The sequence below is a fragment of the Lineus longissimus genome, chromosome 5 (genome assembly GCF_910592395.1).
Source record: "Lineus longissimus chromosome 5, tnLinLong1.2, whole genome shotgun sequence".
Classification (NCBI taxonomy): Eukaryota; Metazoa; Nemertea; class Pilidiophora; order Heteronemertea; family Lineidae; genus Lineus; species Lineus longissimus.
In genome coordinates, this window is record NC_088312.1 from 17842347 (window position 1) to 17864398 (window position 22052).

Below are 22052 nucleotides of genomic sequence, written 5' to 3' on the forward strand. Positions count from 1 at the left end.
CGAACTGCTGGTACATTTGCCTCCAAACGCGGTGAAAAAATATTCCAGTTGAAAGAGATACCACTCGTCATGTAACAAAATCGATTCAATCAGTAAAACTCAAAATTTCCCGCATAAGTCAGTAAAATGTCTATTTGAAATTACATGTAATAGGAAATTCACATAAGTTGCCTGTTCATACCAAAAGAACCCACTAATTGCCCCTAATGTGACTTTTTTAACTATGCACTAATGACTACGTCATATGATACGCCACCCTCCAAGGTTACGCGCTGATCGTTTGACCGATTAATGTGAGTCGGAAATCAGCCGGAATTAACCGTAATAGCGAAGGTGAAGTTCCATAAAGACGCTTCACTCTTGTCTCCTGCCGCGAAATATGTAGCCTTGCGCAAATAGTGCTAGTGCAATCAAAATTGTTTTAAAAAGGCATGATATTGCTCAATTTGTAAATTAAAAAAAAATGTATCGAGGCAAAATGTCATATTTTGGCTGGATAAAGTTTTACAAGTTTCTTGTAATAGTGATTAAACATTTGGGGCCAGGGCAATTATGGAAGCTACCTAAAATTTGGGATCGGGCACGATTGCCACCTGGCAAGGCGAGGCTGAACTGGTGGACCTTTGTTTGTCTAACTTGGCTGTTTTTTTGCATGCATGTCAGCTTTAAAGATTATTTTCATTCAACATGCTGGCCTTACCTTTTGCAGCCCTTTGGTTGTCATGAAGAGAATCTCGAGATTGAAATCGATTCTTCTACCTTCCTTCAAACCCATAACCCTTCCAGACAAACCATTGAAAGATACCTGGAAAAGTTAGAATATATACTAACATATATCATTAAAGCTGGTTACATCAGTCAATTGCAGCGAAGATAAGGCTGACATGAATGCATAAAAGCCCTCGCGGCAAAGTTAAACAAGTGCACCACAAAGCGGCAAAAAAATACACCGGTCACTCCACATTCCAAAACTAACCAGAGGTACCGCGTTTGCTCGCAAACGCTAGTATATCCGCACTTTGGTGAAATCAGGTTGATGGTAGTGTTATGGAATGGAACAGAATAGTAAATAAGGAAGCTGATGGTTTTAGTAGTTTTTATTATTATTTTGGGTAGTCTATTTCTATAGCGAGAAATGTCGAGGTAAACTCGTTCATAATGTAGAGTGGTCACAAGGCATTTCCAAATTTTACAACAAAATGGCCGTCAGTCGGCCATCTTGAATGCGAAATCAGCCATTATCGAACTTAACCTTGATATTCACCCCACACACGTGTACACTAAATATGAAATGTCTAGGTAAACTCGTTCAGAATGTAGAGAGGTCACAAGCATTTCCAAGTTTTACAACAAAATGGCCGCCAGTCGGCCATCTTGAGTGCGAAATCAGCCATTATCGAACTTGGCCTTGATATTCACCCCATACACGTGTACACTAAATATGAAATGTCTAGGTGAACTCGTTCAGAATGTAGAGAGGTCACAAGGCATTTCCAAATTTTACAACAAAATGGCCGCCAGTCGGCCATCTTGAGTGCGAAATCAGCCATTATCGAACTTGGCCTTGATATTCACCCCATACACGTGTACACTAAATATGAAATGTCTAGGTGAACTCGTTCAGAATGTAGAGAGGTCACAAGGCATTTCCAAGTTTTACAACAAAATGGCCGCCAGTCGGCCATCTTGAATGCGAAATCAGCCATTATCGAACTTGGCCTTGATATTCACCCCATACATGTGCACACCAAATATGACATGTCTAGGTGAACTCGTTCAGAATGTAGAGAGGTCACAAGAGTGTGACATGCAGACGGACGGCCGGACGGACGGACAAACCTATATCCGAACTTTCTCCGAAAGTGCGGATATAACCACGAAGTATGGAAATCGACTGGCTATTATGGTTGCATGGTGGTAAAGCACTTCTATCACTTGAGAATGTGACTTGTACTTTATACATTATGCCGCTGCATTGATATGGCTTGGTGGTATATTTCTATGAAGGATGAAGACCACTACAAGGGCAACAAGGTGGCCACCTCTCCCACCCCACCAAACCATGCCATAGAGAATTGAAAGCCATCAGTTGTCTTATTCAGCAGTTACAGTCCAGAATGCACGAGCCAGGATGACCACTTGGAAGCCAATTTGATATCGGTTCGGGCCCAAAATGGATCGGGCACCTCTCCAACCCCTGCCCATCAATCATCATGCTATAGAAAATGTCAAGCCCATGAGGCAACTCGTTCTGCAGTTACAGTCCAGGATGTAAAATCCAAGATGGCCACTTGGCAGCCATATTCTTGATATTGGATCAGGCCCAAAATTAATAGGTCCCCCTCCCCCATTCCACCTCATCATGTCAAATTAAATTCAAGAACATGGGGCAACTCGTTCAGCAGTTACAATGCGAAATCCAAGATTGCGGCCATACCAGATATAGGATTGGGCCGAAAATCACTATAGGCAACTACCCAGCTCCCACATCCCAGTCCCACAGTAATATGAAACCAATCCGACCATCCATTGGTGAGTAATCGAACTTTTTATGTCTTAATATAACGCCACCTAGAGGCGAAAGTGGGACTGATTTTAGGTTGAAAGTTGATCTATGAGTTACTATCACCTAGGGATACGTATGTACAGATATTGGGATCAATAGCTGAAGGGGTTACGAAATGTGAACATTTTGCAGTGTGACATGACCTTGAAAAGAGGTAAAGGTTAAACGAGTATGGCACCTTATGTCTCCTCATAAAAAGTACCTGCCATTAGAATTTCAGTACGCTGCGGCCAAAATTAACCGCGTTATCATACTTTTGTGTTCTTCGCAAAGCGCCCCCAGCTATAAGGCCGAAAGTTGGTCTATGAGTCACTGTCACCCAGAAGTATTAAGGTAGCAGGAAGGGTTGGGCGTTTGTGGTTTCTGAGTCTGAGGGGGTTGGTGTCTGTTGACTGTGCTTTAAGAGAGACTAGGCATGGCGCCAGTCAGTCCAATGCACGCCTGTCATGGTCAGCAGTGTTCAGCTTAGCGCGATATGGAACATTCTTCCGAAACTCAAGCGATGGAAGTCTACTCATTAGCATATCTCGCGCACTGCTCCTTCTGGTCAAACATCGTAGTGAAATCGTAATGAAAAACGTCTGGCTTTGCGCCAGACTAATAAGTGAAGAACTAATAGGTAAAGAACTTCTACTTGCGCGAGACTGCTGTGATAAAATTATCATTGCAGAGACTCCGGTGACGTACACATATATTTTTTAGATGCCCTCAAAAGACGACATGGAATGATTATTTTATTGATATTTCCTACTAAATACCTTCCAATTATCACTTTATACAAATAGATCGGCGTTAGGTCGCATGCTTTTCTTTCCTGGTGACACTATAAAGCAAAATAGTTGCAAGCCCGTAAATGCGCTATAAGTCCAATAATAAGTGACGGTGACCCGTTATAAATGTTTCGCCAGCTTCGCTTTTTTGTCGCTACGCGGGCTTTGGGCCCTTGCGTCAAGGGGTACATATTGTACAGAGATTGGGATCATTAGCTTCAGTTGTTACGAAATGTTCACATTTCGTAATCTGACCTCTACGAACTTGAAATGTAGGTCAAGGTCAACACCCGTATGATATATTAAGTCCCTTCTAAGAGGTAGCACTTTTGGTGTTTTCGCATAATGCCCCCTAGTGGTCAAAGAGTGAAATTTGAAGCGGATCTAAAGTCATAGCCCGGATGCTCGACGCACATTGCACAACGCACGACAGGCCCATACCATGATACGTCCGTCTTGCGACGGGCGTATAAAAGCACTGACGCCCCGACCACTGAATGACCAAGTGCACTTGAAATAGGATAATACGGTGGCTGGAAAGTGTCATCATTATTTTTTTCTTGAATATTTGTTTTTTCTGGAATTAAATATAATTGTTTTGCATTAAAGCGCTTTTTAATTCCGGCCGCGTAACGATAATTGTTACTGCCGCGGCGATAATTATTTCCGCCATGCCCGAAATGAATTCTGCCGCGTGGTGATAATTATTTCCGCCGAGGCGATAATTGTTTCGGCCATGCCCGAAATGATTTCCGCCGCGTGATGATAATTATTAGCGCCACGGCGATAATCATTTCCACTGTGTCCGAAATGATTTCCGCCGTGTGGCCATAATTGTTTCCGCCGTGCCCGAAATGATTTCCGCCGCGTGGTGATAATTATTAGCGTCGCGGAGATGGGTTCGAATCTGGAGATTTACTCCTCAAAGTGATGGTGTAGTGCGTTGGTCATAGGTATAATTCTTGATAGTTACTCCTCAATGGGGTGGTGTAGTGCTTCGGTCATGGGTTCGATTCTTGAATATTCATTTCAATGGGGTGTTGTAGTGCCTCAGTCATGGGTTCGATTTGGAGATTTACTCTTTTGTGTGGTGCGGGTCTCTGCCCCTATTTACCTCAATATGTAACATGCCTTCCATTCGTCGCACTGGCGCCACCTATCCATCCCCATGTCACAAGATAATAGTCCCAGTGATTTGCACTTGTAGCCCTTCTATTTATGAACATAGCATCAAATATACGCATAGTTAGATGCTGGCGCCACCTATCAATTCGCATGAACCAGCCAAAATTGATGTTCCAAACTACCCTATTAAATTACACAAGCTCCCTTTAACTGCCAGTGATTTGCACTGGTAGCACCCTCTATGACCATAAAGGCAAATATATGCTCGGTTAGATGCTGGCGCGACCTATCCATCACCATGAACTTAGCCAAACTCATATTCCAAACTAACCTAATGTGGCAAGATAATTGTCCCTTTAACTGCCAGTGAATCACCTGTAACTAAAAATAGTATTCCATCACTTCGGCATAAAACCTTATGTGTAACCTTATGTGTACTTGAGTTCTATGTCATGGCTTGTACGTACTAGAGTTATGTGTGCTAGCTTGATCGACTCCAGCTTGCGTTTGGCCTACTTTTGCAATGATAACTCCCCATGTAACCACGATCCTAGAATGATCCGGCTGTGTATTGTATAAGAAAATACAATACAATTGCTTTCTTTGCATAAAGTCCAGTAAGCCCTCAACTTTTGTCACTTTACGAATGATAAACGTATTTTTATACATTCTTGTTAAGACTTACTGAATTCATAGCATTAAAGAAGCTGCTCCCAAATGGCCATTGTTTGTCTTCATAACACGAGAGATTAAATAACCGGATGTCCTGACTGTGGTCCACTTCTTCGAGTCCTTTGGCTAACATATAAACGGCATCATACATCAATGCAGCTTCTGTCTGGAAGTTAAACAATGTTTTAAAGATTGATATCACTATTACCAAATAAATCAACTAAAGAGGAGAAACAGATAGCATTTTATCGACTAGTGATACCAAGTGGTTCTTGCTGACAGGATTACTTTTGATCATAAAAATGCACGCGCGCTGGTTCATTAATCTCGAGTGATTACCATGGATACAGATGGGCCTACTCTATCTCTATTGCTACTTAGTCAAATGTAAATGTCCGATGTATTTTTTGAAGGGGTAGCTCTGACGAGGGGGGGGGGGTGCGATGGGACCATCCATATAGTTCCTTCCGACACATTTTTGTTTTGGTAATGTAATACATTTTGATTGTCCTTATTCACGGGAATCGGGCATTTCCAGTGATATACGACACAAATGGGTTGTCCTTATGCATTCACGATGGAAACGCATTTTAAAATAGATGTTACGTCCTGTTAATGGGGCACGTCATCATCGCGTACATTTGGGAAAAACTCCCTAACGAGACCGGAGCAGACAGCTGAAAGTAGTTTATTTTTTGGCCGCTAGGGTGCAGAATGTACGCCGCTCACCCGAATTTTTCACGCAACTATAGCTGAATAGAGCTAGTTCTAGTTTGTGATTCATTTTGATACTTCAGATTTGGGCAGTAGACCAATATAACTTAGTCGTCAGTGTGGTTTTAAGCAGGGAAAACGTATTTGTTTTTCTTAAAGTGCCTTTTTTGGACGGGTGTGTGCGATTGTTTTGTTTATGTCACGTGACCTCGACCATGTCGACACAAAATTGATATAAAACCACCTTTTCTGTCATTATTTATGACGGATATTTCTCTAATAAAAATATCAATATAATTGGCCAATTTCTTAGGCATATGTAGCGAATTCCCATGAAGATTTAAATTAGATGTTCTCGTAACCTGTTACAACTGGTCTGATTTATAATTCAGCGCTACAACTGGTCTGATTTATTTATTCAGCGCCATTTTGAAAAACCAAAAAAAATTGTTTGTTGGATATACAATATTTACTCTCTTTATTTCACTTCATTTACATTATATACTCCAGCACACACGTGTATCTTAAGAGCCCCTCCTAAAGGGGGTCTTATAAAAGATTGGAATAGATGTCATTTGGCTTTCTCAAGGTGATAAGTAGATGTGTATGATTTTTTTCCACCATCCTTGTTAATCGTGAAGTTATAAGGCATAAAGGTGAAATATTTCGAATTTGCGTTGACATATAGGGTTTCTCATGCATTTTGCTGCATCAGTCTATGCATGATTTTATGTCGAGATCAGACGAGATTGAAACTTGGCCAGGTGTATTCCACGCGTGACAAGCTATTCGGAAATGGAAAAGTTTGTGTGAGAGTGAGATACTGCCAGTTCTACAGCCGCTGGAACAGGGGTATGCATGAAATGACGTCGCATCATTTTTAGAGACAGGTAGCCCTGAGGTAGGCCTGGCCTACGCACTGGCTGGTGCGACCTTAACTCAGCAGAAGTCACGCCATCGGTATTGTCTCGATGTCGCGGTAACATCATTTGCCTCCGATTGAATTCAGTAGTCGCCGAGTCAGGAGCTCTTGGGCGAATGCAATGTGGACAGTGCAATCAATAGCTCAGGTCGTACAAACTACTGAAACCCCAATTTAGCACTGATAATTATTTCCCGACTTCGAACTAGTGCTCATAGATTGAACATTGAAACCAATATACACAAAAGACCCCCATACCAAGGGAATCCAGAACTTGCAGTTTTTGTAATGATGGCTCTGTCGAAGATGAATGCTATTTTCTACTTGACTGAAAACTTACCTCTGAACTAAGGTCTTCTCTTTTCAACAAACTTGATTATACATTAAATATTACGTTCACGGACATCAAGGAGGATACCGCGGTGACGTCACGGCTTTTCCAAGATGGCGCTGCATATTGTAAACAAACTCGATCCACGGCCAAGGGAAAATCAAGTCATCAAAAAAGTTAGATTTTTCGCATCAAATCAGAGTTATTAGTACTTTTCTGCTAGGAAATAAGTCTTCAGACAATAAGCTATCATTTGAATAATGAAAAGTGCTGTTTTGATTGGGAAAAATTGGGTTTTTTAAACCAAATAGCCGGGCACCGATCTTCCAAAATTAGCGATGGTTTCAAAACAGTCTCCCAGATATGGGGCAATCTCTTCATTATCATAATGGGATTTGGAGGCATGCTCACAGATTTTACAAGTTCGAGACCTGTAATACCTAAAACTCGCATAGATCCCCATAGATCCCCTCTATTTGTCGAGTTAGCGCCCCTGTAAGATCATGCATTTTCGGACACTGGAACGAAATCTTCCTGCGGATATCGCGGTTTCGGTGATGATTTAAGGAGAAATTGACTGTTCTTAGAGTTGTATGGGACAGAAATGAGTTCATACTTCATGAATACATGAATATATTATGATATGGGCGGGCTTCTAAGTCAAAACAATAACAAACTCAACTGCATCTCTACTGTATATTGCGTAGTGCATTGCCTAGTGTATTTCGTAGTGTATTTTAGCGGAGACATTATTTCCGCACTTTGGCCACGCCAAACGTCTTTTTTATTCGTGGAAGTTAATCTGCTCTGTAAATTTTATTTTACACAGGAAGAATCCATACTAGGTATTGCAATATTTCGTGTCTATTGGTGTTTTTGTGTACAGGAGCGCACCAGACAGTGAGACGCGGAGATGTGTTCAGTGCTGGTGCTGTCAGTAGACTGAATCTGATTGGCCACAGCGATCACTAATATGGGTCGGGATCACGTGATGTGACGTCACCGCGGTATCCTCCTTGCACGGACATTGAACCTTTCATCTTTATTATATCATATAACCAAAGTGATACTGAGGTAATTGGTGTCATTCAATAGAAGATTCAATAACTAATTCTGTTTTATTACCAAGTGGTCGTTAACTTCTGGCATTTAATAACTGTTTGCCCTTTTGTATTCGTCATGCATATAGTAGATAGCCTTCGCGACTTGTGTCAATTGGTTTAATAAAGCCTTTGGTAATTCTTGGTTGTGGCGTGGCAGTAATGTTTGGTTTGTCACAGCTATTGACAGGGAGGTGGGTCAGCTGCTTTTGGTTATAATTCCATTCTCTCAAGTTGACATCAATACTGTTGTCGGGTCCCTGTTGTTTGGCGCAAACTGTGCCCTCTGGCTGATATGGGTTCTATGGCCATGATACCGGGACTGACACGGCCCTGCTCATATGATAACATCTAAGTATAACTGGTAAAACGAAATTGTGTTAAAAAATGTTAGTGTGCTTGTAAAGATTATATGACAGTGTAAGTGTAACTGGTTTGGAACCCGCACAAAACGTTTTTTGCCCTGCACGGAAATTTATATGCTGTACCTGTTAGTACAAAATAAACATATAAACCCAACTTACCGCCATTGCCGATGATGCGTTTTGTAATTCTCCATTCGATTTTTCGTCATATTGAAACATCTCCCTTAATACATCGTCGACGTCCCTGTCCCTCGGTATAATCCGAAATCCCGTCAAGTTAACAAAGTTATGACGGAAATCCTCCATGTCTAAATTTTCTATATCCTGAAAAATGGACGGATGACACATGATGAAATCAGTAATGTGAAACACGTGACTTTCCTCACATTTTAAGCGGTTCCGTTTGTTTTACATGTTTTACTTCCCCATTGTGAAGTTGAAGTTATGTCAAAACCAGTGTTGGGATTCAGTCAGTGTCAACAAAACACTGTCATCTATGGTTACCAAAGCGCTAACAGACAACATCAAACAAATTTGAAACACTGGCAGATTCAACAGCAACAAATTTCCTGTTCTAAGGCACTCAACGTGGATGTGGTTTTGAGCAGAGAATGGTATATTTAGTTGTTAACGTATATGTTGTATTTGCACTAGCTAATCCTGTATCTTCATTATGTAACAGGCAATTTTTAAAATGTCCAAAAACCAACTTTTTTATTTTATTTTATTTTCGTTCTTTTCCACAATGTATGGGTGAACTTGATGCAACAAAGGTTTTTTTTCGTTTTAATTAGAAAATTCCTGCTAAAATCTTCATTTTGAAGACTAGTTTTAGCTCGCTAGTGACCTTTGAGAACGCCCCTCATGGTCAGCAGTGTAGTCAGTCAGGGTCTTTATGAATGGGGCCATTCAACACAATTGATGGTTCAATTACTATCATAAGCAGAGGGTTGTTCAAGGGCTGTCTGTTGTAAGTGATTCCCAAACAAACGTAACATGCCAATGATTCAACCGTATTTAGATTTTTGACTTCCACACAAAAGTAGGTAGTGTTTACTCAGAAACCCATTGAATATGGTCGATCATGTTCATAACAGGAAATCTAATATGAGTTAATTTTATTGTAACTGCATGGTCCTTGGCCAACTCAGCTCAGACATGAAGGATTGGGGGTCTTTATCAAAGGTAATGCATGAGATTAAAATCATAACATAAAAATCCGAAGCAAAAATGTGCATTTGTCACTATCGAACACATTCTTTGGAATTGCAAGTGCCAAAAAATGATGGTCATAAAGCACACTTCATGGGCTTGAGTGAATTTTTGAAAAGGCACATGAAATAAAAAAAGGTGAATTTTGGACCTTTTTGAAATGTCTGTTTCACAATGAAGGGATGGAATTAGGGTATCCAGATACAACAGATATATGAGCATCAGAGTTTGGTTCAAGACTTCTCGACCAGAATAACCACTCTCCTGATTTGTGTTGTAAAACCGTCTTTGAAGACTTTGGTTGATATACTTGAAGACAATGTCACATCCAGTTAGAACAAACACCTACACCGCTCTGTTCGGAATACCCTTTTTGAAGATGTCATGCAAAACGTTTAATTAACTTGAAGATGTCACATCCAACCAGAATACACCTGCCCCTACGGATATATCATCTTCGAATACGTCATTTAGAAATCAGAGGTCCTTTATGGGAATACCGTATTCGAAGGTCAAATTTTGTTCATTATTCCCAATTACAAAAGGTACCAACATCTTCATAAACTGTCACTTAAACTTTGACTGATGATATGGCTGGTTAATTCCACATGTTGATGACATCTGCCCACGGCCGTTAGCCCGGCGATTTTTACTTTTGGGAAAATCCCTTTCCACCGTTACTATAAATAGCTTGCCGGAATTTATGACATTAAATAAGGCAACGAGAATGAAATAAGTCTCCAATAACTTACCAAATTTGTTAATATATAACTATGGCTGGAATCAATCATGCCTTCTTGTAAGGCCTGCAATAAAAAAAGATGTTTGTTATAACATGATAATTTGCACGTACAAAAAGTGATGACTGAGAGCGGCAATGTGTATAGGTGGCCGCAAAGTTAACCAATGACAAATATTTTTTGCTAGAAATTTTCGAAATTGCCTGATTTATTTCAAAGGGCATACTGTCACAACAGGAAAGACAACACGAATGCATTTTTAATTATTAAAAGCAATGAAAAAAAAAAGATATTGAATGGAATCCCGATATAATGCTCTCAAGTGTGTCCCCCCCCCCCCCCCCCCCCCCAATGAAAACATGTCTGTCTCAAAAATATTGTGACAGATTAAAATATGGTTCTATCGAGATTCATGATAATAGGGAGTTTTCACAAATCCCCCGAAACGTCCACGTGAATGCTTATCCCATTGTTCGACTTCGTTATTAGGAGGTCAAATAATGAGGCGTTCACGTTGGCTTTCCATAACTTGCAAAAACTCTCTAATACCTCAGAGAAAACGGCAACAATATACGCCCGTCATTCCGTGCTCTGCAAATGACCATGAGGGTGGTTAATAGGTCGGTAACTTATATTTGCTTGGTCTAGTTGTATAGCAATACGATGTCCATTTCTATCACTCGAGATTGAGGTTTGAACATTACGCAGCCACATTGATATGACTTTTTGGTTTATTTCTATAGCGGAAGACCACCACAATCTCGGATTTATTTCAGACCAAAGATCGAGAGGGCACCACACCAACCCCACCCCATCATGTCACAGAAAATTAAAAGCCGTCGGTTGACTCATTCAGCAGTTACAGTCAAGAATGCATCATTAAGGATGGCCACCAGGCAGCTATCTCTCGGATATTGATTCAAGCCCAACCTCAATACCCCTGCCAAACATGCCACAGAAAATCCAAGTCCTTTGGGTCACCGTTTCTGCAGTCACCGTCAGTCCGGAATGCGAGATTTAAGATGGCTACCTTGCAGCCATACTGGATATCGTCGGCAAGCTGCGACAAACATTAGCGCATAATAAATACCCCATGAGGGCAAACCGTAATTCAGAACTCGCCCAAAACAGAGCTCAACCATGCACCTGTGTCAAGTTCTTACTACCAATGAAAAGGCCAGGGGCCATTGTGCTCACCGTATAGTTATTCATTTAGTGGTTACGAATTCATCCTGGTTAAGAAACAAGCTACATGTATTGCATAAAGGTCTAATCAAAATCGTTATGTTATGTGATGTATACTTACTTGGAGTACCTACAACAAAAATATTATTGAAAACAAGTCACTAATAAATGACATATTCAACATATCGCACTTTTTTACCTTTTTCCTTTATCAATTTTGGCTCCCTGGTCGCCAAGTCGAGAATAACCGAAATTTGGTGTCGGAGGTTATTGTATTGTATCTGTAGTTTTGTTACACCCAGTAATCCGGCTGAGCCTTTTGGTGCTGATCTGGTTTTAGACCGTGAAGATAGATACCGTACTATGTTGAATCCGCGTTCACGCTTTTCTGTTTCGAGCTGAACGAATAGACCCCAATAAAGGCGCGGTCGAATAGACCCCAATAAAAGCGCAGAAGGCCGAGTTGTTCTCCCGAGCAGGGACATAACAACTGGCGACCAGTCTTAGGATTACGAATAGACTGTTGATAGTGATGGGAAGTACGTGGATGATGGGTTTTGTATTGAATTTCAAGTGTTTCTGTCGTTTTTATTGTCGTGATCGATTTTCTTTTCTGTCTTCGCCGGCCATCGCTCCTCCAGGCATGATTGTGCTTGTAGCAGGACATTCGTTTGTAAAAACATACAGAGTTTCCTGGTTAGGACGGGACCGGCTGCTGCAAGTCACAGAGACTTTGATATCGGATCACGGCTAGGCCTCCCCTTTGAGTGTGTATTCATAGAGGGCAGAGGGGGTCTGAGATGTGACATAAGTAGAGTGGAATGCCTCAATATGGACTCTTTGCGTCACTGTATTACAGATGTATTGGTACTTGATATTGACACAAACGATCATTGCCAATAGTGCCCGAGTGCCAAACAAGCAGGTGACAGTATTGTAAAGCTTGCAGATGATGAAAAAGAATACTGCAGTGAAAGTTGTAGTGTGGTGTCAAGCGGTGGACCGATTTTGTGTTGGTTGATCTCACTGTGAGTTCGACGCTAAAAGGAAAGTGCTGAATGATGAGTTGTAGAGAGAGTCTCGGAATAACAAGTCGCTGGTAACATTCAAGCATGATAGGAGTGTCCTAGTGAATCTGAATTCAAGTTTGTCCACTGATGATATTCACTTTACATCAAATAGAGGTTTGGACCTGTACCATTTCAGTCTTTGAAGAGGAATTCTGCGGGGCAAACGCCAATTAGATATCATCTTATTTTGGCATCCAAAGCAAAGTGCTGTCCATGAGCAATGGGGAAGGCTGTTCCGTGACAGTTTGATAAACTAGTATTCGATATGTGACAATTCAATATCTTCAATTTGATATCTTCAAGAGGTCTGGGGACTAAGGATGCAATTTGAGTACTAGTATTTAACTAGCAGTATCAAATTATTAATTGCATTCGTGTTTGTACATTATTGTGTATTTTACATCATTTTGCCTCATTTTCGCGTTATTCATTTTTCAGGGGCATTAGGCATAAATGTTGTTTCAGTGAATATTTCCCTGCATGTAATTTAATGTATTGTTTGTGTGCTTGATCCATGTTATGTGTTAAGGCTAAGGTACATTTCAGAATCATCACCGCAGGCTACTAGTGATCTGTTCTGTCATGGCTACAGATCGAGGAATGCAACTGCGTGGGAGGTAGCTTCTTCCTCCCGCTATCCGACCCCCACCACCTGTCGTGTCAGGATGAGTCAGAAGTAATTGGAGTTAAGACGATCTTTATGAACAAATATACTATTGATTCTCAAGAGCTTGAAGGTAACAACGAGAGAGAGACCAATTCCGGAAGGGTCGTGGTGGGCCTTGAAGACACTATAACAGCACATCTCCCTTTCTTTAAGAAAAACTAACTTTGTCCAAGTTATAACTACATGTACTGTAGTGTTGCCTTTTACTACACTTTAGCTCATCACCATAGTCCAAGAGTTCGGATTGTCTTGTAAACAGCTCAAAAACTACACTAAGCTTTAAAGATAGCCATAATGATTTTGACTTGAACACAAATTGTTTAAAACAGCCTGAATGCACAATACAAAGTTCAACGTAAACACACTGTCTTAGTCAGATAAGACCAAAACACTGGTAGAATGTCTATTTACACAAAGCCCACAAGTAGAACGGAGAGCGATCCGCCTGCATCCATTATACTTAGGTACAGTCCAACTAATCACTGGAATATTTTGGGTTAGGTTTCACAACCCTACCAGAACGAGTAGCGTATGGCTGCTGAGTAGCAACTACAGAGTTAGGCTTTTCAATTGACGCGTTCATACTAGCACCGTTTGTACTAGAACTCGGAGTAATCGGGTCACTAGAAGTTTCAGATTCCACGTTGTCAGGCAGCTTATTTAGCTGTACTCGGTTTCTCCTGAATTTGCCAGTTGGAGTCTTCACAACATAAGACCGTTCATGAACCTGCTGTTCCACAACTCCAGTCTCCTTTCGATCTGGTATGTAAACCTTGTTTCCTGGGGGCAGCACCGGCAACTTCCTTGTACGATGTCGATCATCGAAGTTACGACTATAACGACTACGTAGGTTCTCCTCCGTGCAGCGTGGTGCGATCCGGTATGATTGGCTCCAGACTTTTAGGCACGACAGGCAGCTTGGTACGGAGCCTGCGATTCATTAACAGCTCAGCAGGGCTAAACACACAAGCGAGAGGAGTGCTACGATAATACAAGAGCGCCGCATAAGAATCTTTTGCTGGTTTCAAAATGTCCTTCAGAGTTTGAACAGCCCGCTCTACTTTTCCTGATGAATGTCCTGGACTCATGTTTAAATGCGTGAACCCATAGTCCTACGCAAAGTTACTGAATTCATCTGCGATATACTGCCCGCCATTATCACTCATGACTGTCTCCGGCACGCAATGCCTCGCAAACATTGACTTCAGGTGCATTATTGTCGTTGCGCTTGTCATGTCTGCGAGTTTCGCCATCTCTATATATCTAGAGAAGTGGTCTACAACGAGTAAATACCAACTCTTCCGGTATTCATACAAGTCCGTTGAAACTTTCTGCCAAGGGCGAATAGGCATTTCCGATGGTTTTAGTGGCTCCATAGGACTTCTCGAAAGTTTCGCACAGATCCAACATCCCTTTACCAGATCCTCTCTCTGGCGAGAAATGCCGGGCCACCAGATTGATTGCAGCACACGTTGTCTACACTTAACAATGCCCTGGTGCCCTTCATGTACACGGTCTAACATTTCCAGCCGGAGAGAGGATGGTATAAAGAGTCTTTGGCGATAGAGCAGGAGTCCATGTAGAAGAGTGAGCTCGCCACGATGTTGCCAATACTGTTGAGGTGCGCTTTTCAACTGAGTTTTGTCTGGCCAACCGTCCTGTATATAATGGCATAACTGTAGCGAGAGTTCATCTTGTTGCTGATGGTCATATATCTGTTTGAGCCTCACACCTGTGGCAGGAAGTCCGTCAAATATGAGATAGGCATATGCCTCAGTCTCCTCCCCATTTGATAATCATCGATGAAAGAGGACGGGACAGAGGTCGGAGCACGTGATGTGTCCGCGATATAGAGTGCTTTGCCAGGAACATATTCTATATTGTAACTGAATCTCATGAGACGCATATCCTTTGAATACGCGATGGTAACTCCCCAAGAGATTTTGATCCAAGCAACGCGATCAGCGGCTTTTGATCTGTTTCGAGTGTAAATGTCAGTCCTGATAGAAAATGATCAAAGCGGCTACACGCCCAAGTAGATGCAAGAGCTTCTTTTTCTATCTGTGCGTATCTGGTTTCTACAGGTGTTAGTGACCTTGAGGCGAAAGCTACAGGTTTCCAAACATCATCAGTGTCTAGTTGCCTCAAAACAGCCCCAAGTCCATATGACGAACTGTCCGCAATAACACGAATTTCACGCGATGGATCATACAAGATCAGTGTCGGAGCACTACAGATGAGTTCCTTGATTTTATTGAATGAGTCCATTTGAGCCTGACCCCAATACCAAGAGTGTTTGTTCGAGAGTAACTGTCGGAGAGGCTCAGAGTGAGTTGAGAGATCGGGTATGAATTCACCGAGATGATTCACCATACCCATGAATCTACGAATATCAGAGACGCTGAGAGGTGGGGGCATTTTTGATATTGCCTCCACTTTTCCAGGATCAGCCTTAATGCCATCTTTACCAACCACATGGCCAGCAAATGTTATTTCAGGAACCTTAAACACACACTTTGCACGAATGAGAGTTACGCCAGCCTGAGCTAGCCGTTTGAGAACTTTATCAAGACGAATGTCATGTTCTTCCTCTGTATCTGCGAACACAACAATATCATCCATGATACACACAACACCATCTAGATCACGCAAGATGCTATGAATCTGACGTTGATAGTGCTCTGGTCCTGAATTGATACCAAAGGGGAGCCTTTGATAACAATATCGCCCAAAGGGGGTGATGAAGCAAGTTGCGAGTTGAGATGCTTCATCTGCAAGTTTGATTTGATGAAATCCTCGGTTTGCATCCAGTTTTGAGAACACTTTTGCCCCAGCCATCTGGCCAAGAACATGGTCAACTGATGGCAGTTGATGACGCTCGCGTTTCACAGATTTGTTTAATTTAGTAAAATCGCAACAAATCCTGACGCTTCCATTTTTCTTCGGAACCACCACCATGGGTGCACACCACTCAGTTGGCTCGTATACTTTACGAAGAACAGAAAGAGATTCCATGCGATCAAGTTCATCCTTGACCTTAGGCATGAGTGGAATAGCGAGTTTGCGTGGAAGTGCTACAGAGTACGGCTTGGCGCCATCCTTGAGTTGAATCTGATATGGGTGCGGCATTTCCCCTAAACCTTCAAACAGTTGTGGGTAGTCACTGATAGAACCTATGTTCAGTGATATAATGTCGAGATCACAACTAGTTTCACGACTCAAGAGCGCTGCTGATCCATCCTCAATGACGTAAATTTCAGTCAGAGTCTGTCGATCTTTTCTGCGCATACTTGAGCGAAAACAACCCAGCACCGGCAACGGTTTACGATCCGGTCCTCTGAGAACCCTGCGCGATGGAAAAAGGAGTTTATACTTAAAGTGCTTTTCATAGATAGCCCGAGAAATAACGTTGACATCGGCTCCAGTGTCGACACGAAATTTGAGCTTGGCGCCATCTACATCGATATTCAGATTCCATTGATCCGCATTATACGATTGCTTATCTTGATCGACTGCACCGAGAAATGCATCACGATCCTCGTCATCTCGAATGACTTCGTGTACGCCTTTGGTAGGTTTTGGTTTATTACTCTGTGTCGATTGGCACACCGATCCAAAATGACCGCGAACTCCGCATTTATGACAGTCAGCACTGCGAGCTGGACACTGCTTACGATCATGAGGCCCCTTACCACAAAAATAATAGGTATTTTTGCTAGAAGAGCTATGACCATGAGAGCTAGTGGAGCCATGAGCATGAGACTTGGAAAAATATAGTTAGCTAGGCTTTTTCCTAGGTTTTCCCTTGACTGCAGCTACCTCTGCAGGCTTGTCAGCATTTTTGTCCATCGACTGCAACCTGGATGTACATGTAGTTGCTTCAAATGCCCTACAAATTTCAAGAGTTTTTTTCAGAGTCAGTTTGTTTTCATAGAGAAGTTTCTTTCGAATGACTTTATCTTTCACACCAACGACCAAACGGTCACGAACTAGCCAATCGTAACTTAGCGGCGTAAAAATCGTCGAAGTTTTCATTTGGTTTCTGTTCACGCATGTTGAACATGTAGCGCTCATAAGTTTCATTCGCCTGTCCTATGCACAGTGTACCCATTTTCTGAAGAACGATATCAATAACAGTCTTTTGCTCAGCATTTTCGAAACTGAGAGAGTTAAATGCTAGCAAAGCAGATTTTGTGAAGCACGTGAGCAGTGTGGCTGTACGTTCTTCTTGTCCTTGTCGACAAGACCTGCTGAGAGTTCAAAGTTGGCCCACTACACACCTGCTCAAACAGCTCCCAATCAGCTATGCTCTGTTACTGGCCTTTGAAAGATCAAGCTTTTTCGGGAATGGAACATGGTTACAAGTTGCCATATTTCACGAGCCACAAGAGGTGGATAACGAAAATCAATAGTTCAGAGTGTTGATGGATATCTTTAGCACCACTTCTGACACCATGTCGTGTCAGGATGAGTCAAAAGTAATTGCAGTTAAGACGATCTTTATGAACAAATACATCATTGATTCTCAAGAGCTTGAAAGTAACAACGAGAGGGAGAGACCAATTCCGGAAGGGCCGTGGTGGGCCTTGAAGACACTATAACATCACACCACCAACGCTTCGGACATAGTCGAGGCAAGACCACCATTGATTTTTTAAGCCATTTAGCAGTTCAATTGTCAATGTCTGACCGCGACGCATCAAATACTGCGTGGGGTTGTGAATCTGACATTTTGATATGATACGACCACGGACATTTTTTGATAATCGACAAATTAGACAGACTTTGATATTTCCACTCTTTTCAGCCAACTGGCAGAAAAATCTCAAAACACGCCCACTATTACCAAATTAGCAAAATTCAAATTTTTTTTTTTCATCAAATAATTTCTTTATATCTGTAGACTTGCCACAGCAAATATTTTTCCAATACCTCTCCAAATATGTACTTCAGAGTTAAAAACATGCACTCGTCTAATTGATTGGCCTGGACACTCCAACCTAATATGTAAAGAGCAAGCTCTAGTGAACTCACACAACTGTTTGACATGGGGGAGCCCCCCAAACCCCGTCCTTCTGACATATTTAGCCAGTAGATTGGGGGATGAGTCCCCCAAACCCCCTCCCCCGTTCTCTGAAAGTGACAGGTTTTAGTCAGTACATTGGGGGGAAGGCCCCCCCCCATTGGACTCTAAAAATAGAATTCCTTGGAGACGCTGAACAATAAGGCCCATAAAGAAATTGTCCCCGCCCCGGTAGCTGTCTCATATCTGCTGACAGAAGCAGCTCTTTGTGGTGAAATAATAATTGAATGCATGTCATGACACCCAGGAGCTTTTTCTCATTTCTGAAACAGTTGCATGGTTGGAATGAATTTCCAAATCAGTCCGTCAAATCTCTATCCAAATGGAACTTTAAGACCACTCTATATTTGTGCAGTAGTGTTAAAACTGACTTTTTGAAGTAAAGTACGTAAATCGAGAAGAAGAGGACGTTTACTTCGTCTGCAATGAAATGTCACAACTGTCTCCGCCGACGTTGTTGTCCTGTATGTTCTAGCAGACGATTTTTAGATACGCTTCAAGACAGTGGCGCCGGTGTGAATAAATCTACTTGCGTGATTGGTCAATGGCTCATGACGTCATGAAATAATTGCGTCAACAACGGGAATCATGGTAACTGTGGTTGCGGTGCGTCGTGAAAGCAGGATCGGCAAGCGCGGCCCGTATGGAATGCAACAAACTGTACCGGAACCGGAACTGTCATGGGTCTGCACAAATTTTTTCAGATTCGATGGACATGATGGATATATGAATTTTGTTTACACTTTATACATACACGTAACCATTACACTCACTACGTTGTGTGAGTGATGAATATTCGTTGGTGGTCTTGTCTCAATGAAAGTAGATTTCAGGGGTTTAAATTTTGAGAATTTTTTCAAACTTGATTGTCCTAATGTAGATGACATCCCACAACTCTCCAACAAAGAAAAGTGATATCTGTACATTTTTGGAGAAATGAGAGACATTTCCAAGAGTGGTACAACTGTGCCAAAGCGACGAAAGAGGACAAAATCGACAAAAAGTCATGATTTTGCAGCCAATAGCACCAAGTTCAAAGACCAGCACTGGCCAGAATAAGCGAGCTGTGGAGCTGAAAATTTAGGATGTGATTCAGCAATATCTTTGCTGCTTAGGGCACAACTTTCAGAATCAAGGCTTAAGTAGTTTCAAAGAAATTACAAAATGAAAGACAACACAACAAGACTTGTAAAAATGAAACCGAACTTAGACCGGGGCTAGGTTGGCTCATATTGGGATCAAATTAAGCTTTTTCTCATTATTTTAGCTTGTTTTGACCTTAAATCATCAGTAATACAATATTCTAAATGAATTAGAGTGATTTGAGCACATTCAAATTTTTCACTAAATTGACCCAAAATGTAGTGTAAATGGAGGCAAGACCACCATTGATTTTTTAAGCCTTTTAGCAGTTCAATTGTCAATGTTTGACCGCGACGCATCAAATACTGCGTGGGGTTGTGAATCTGAAATTTTGATATAATATTCCGGACAGTCGGGAAAGTAAATGGTGAAAAGTAAACTGGTAGTTGACCACGGACATTTTTTGATAATCGACAAATTTGACAGACATTGATATTTCCACTCTTTTCAGCCAACTGGCAGAAAAAACTCAAAACACGCCCCCTATAACCAAATTAGCAAAATTCAAAATTAATTTTTTCATCAAATAATTTCTTTATATCTGTAGACTTGCCATAGCATTTTTTTCAATACCTCTCCAAATATGTACTTCAGAGTTAAAAACATGCACTCATCTAATAGATAGGCCTGGACCCTCCAACCTATGAATATTCAATGGTGGTCTTGTCTCAGTCGGCAATCGAGATCAGTGGAACCCTAAGAAGAAAAATTTCCTATGCATGGTCGTTGTTCACAGACCGCACCTCCCATGCTGTCGTCAGCATGTTACGGACGCCACCCAGAGTTACGTCAACTCCAATTATCCAAGGACGACCTCAAGAGCATTACGGAGGATCTACCCACTCACTGCTGGTTTATAATTTCTGGCCCATAAACCCCGCAGTCCACTGAGTCCCAAGCTTAATCTTAGTTTTATTTCTATGTTGCTGTGCTGTCCAAATTTAGAGATTCTAAAGAAGTTAACACTAAGCAACGAATATCATATCAAAATGCGTTCTCTTGATAAACACGTGAACATATAACATACAACGCTGCAGTGGTACTGAATACAAACAGTTGAAGTTTCCTCGGACAATACAAGCAATACACACAGTCAAACGTTTACACTAGCTCATCAGTCATCTCTTCTAAATTCTAAAAGGCCTTAGTCACAGTATATCATTGTTTCTAATACAAAATACATTACGCCTCGTTTTGATCGGAGCGGTCTTGGTATCGTAACCAATGACCGCCTGGGAAGGTATAAAATTCTGAATTTTAGCAGACGAATTATTTTCACCAAGAAGCAACGATTCCCTTGCTGCGTGACTCATCTTCACAAGCACCAATATGGCGGAGTTCCGGACACCAGGCTGGATCATTCTTTGACGAAAACGGAACATATATACCTTTCAAATCGTATTTAATTTGTTTAATTTTGAAACCTTTTAGAATAGAAATTAATACCTCGCTGTCGGTCATTGGTTGTATAATCAAGACCGCTCGGGTAGACCTCAAATTACGTCCAAAACCCGCGGCGCTTCGCCGAGGGTTTTGGACTGCATTTTCGGTCTACCCGAGCGGTCTTGATTATACAACCAATGACCGCCAGCTCGGTATTAATTCCTTAAACCAAGCTTATGCAATTAACGTAGAGTCCTTACTGCTTGTGGATGAACGTAGCATCTATCTGGAGTCTATCCGTATGAACGAAGTGTGTCATTCAGTTTGAAGGTAACGCTGTCTACATGTAGCTGTGTGAATGAATGACGTAATCTGAACGATGATCTTAGGAACGATTCTGTCTGAACGAGTCTGAACGAGTCAGAAAGATTATACTGGAAAAAATATATTACAAAGATTAGTCCAGAGAGTCTCAAACAAAGTACTAAATGTAGTATCAACTCATAATTCAATACAGAAAACTTATAGACCACTTAAAGCTAAAACGAACTCACACCGGACGGTGCTGCCATCTCGTGATAGAGGAAGTTACAGTGACGTAGTTAACAGTGCAGCATCTGCAGATTTATCGATCCAAAACCCAATGCTCTAGATCACTGCCAACCTTAATAACTCACCGATACGTTATGCTTTTATATAGGTACGTATCCATATCTCTTCCGATCCATCATCCAGCAGTTGTACAACAAAATAAGGACGATTATTGGACGACAAGACAGAAGAAATCGACACTCAACAAACGAGCAGTTCCGGGCGAGGCAAAAGGGCGTATTCTTAGTTGAAGTGCCGACCAAACCCATGTGACGTCAATTTCTGCGGGAATGCACGAACATCCCAGCCCCCTAATTGCGGAGATAGTCTCTGAATCGAAGCAATCACTCAACAAATCAACAAATTAATCAAGCTTAACATTCCTAATGATTGTGGGCGCAAATATCCGCATA

The 22052-nt window shown here is 41.6% G+C and overlaps 1 protein-coding gene across 9 annotated transcripts in view; it reads right to left on the reverse strand.

The window, feature by feature from the left end:
* LOC135487615 (glutamate receptor ionotropic, kainate 2-like) overlaps positions 1 to 22052 on the reverse strand; it is a 223255-nt gene that overhangs the window by 69429 nt on the left and 131774 nt on the right. For 8 of the 9 annotated variants that reach the window (XR_010446880.1, XR_010446879.1, XM_064771576.1 and 5 more), the window contains exons 5-8: positions 10530 to 10583; positions 8725 to 8889; positions 5147 to 5299; positions 701 to 805 (exon numbers count right to left, since the gene is read on the reverse strand). Coding sequence is in view for 7 of the 9 variants with exons in the window: in XM_064771576.1 (XP_064627646.1) it covers positions 701 to 805; positions 5147 to 5299; positions 8725 to 8889; positions 10530 to 10583 (477 nt within the window). In the remaining 2 variants the exon portion in view is untranslated. The remainder of the gene's footprint in view (positions 1 to 700; positions 806 to 5146; positions 5300 to 8724; positions 8890 to 10529; positions 10584 to 22052) is intronic. The other variant, XM_064771577.1, reaches the window with a different exon arrangement.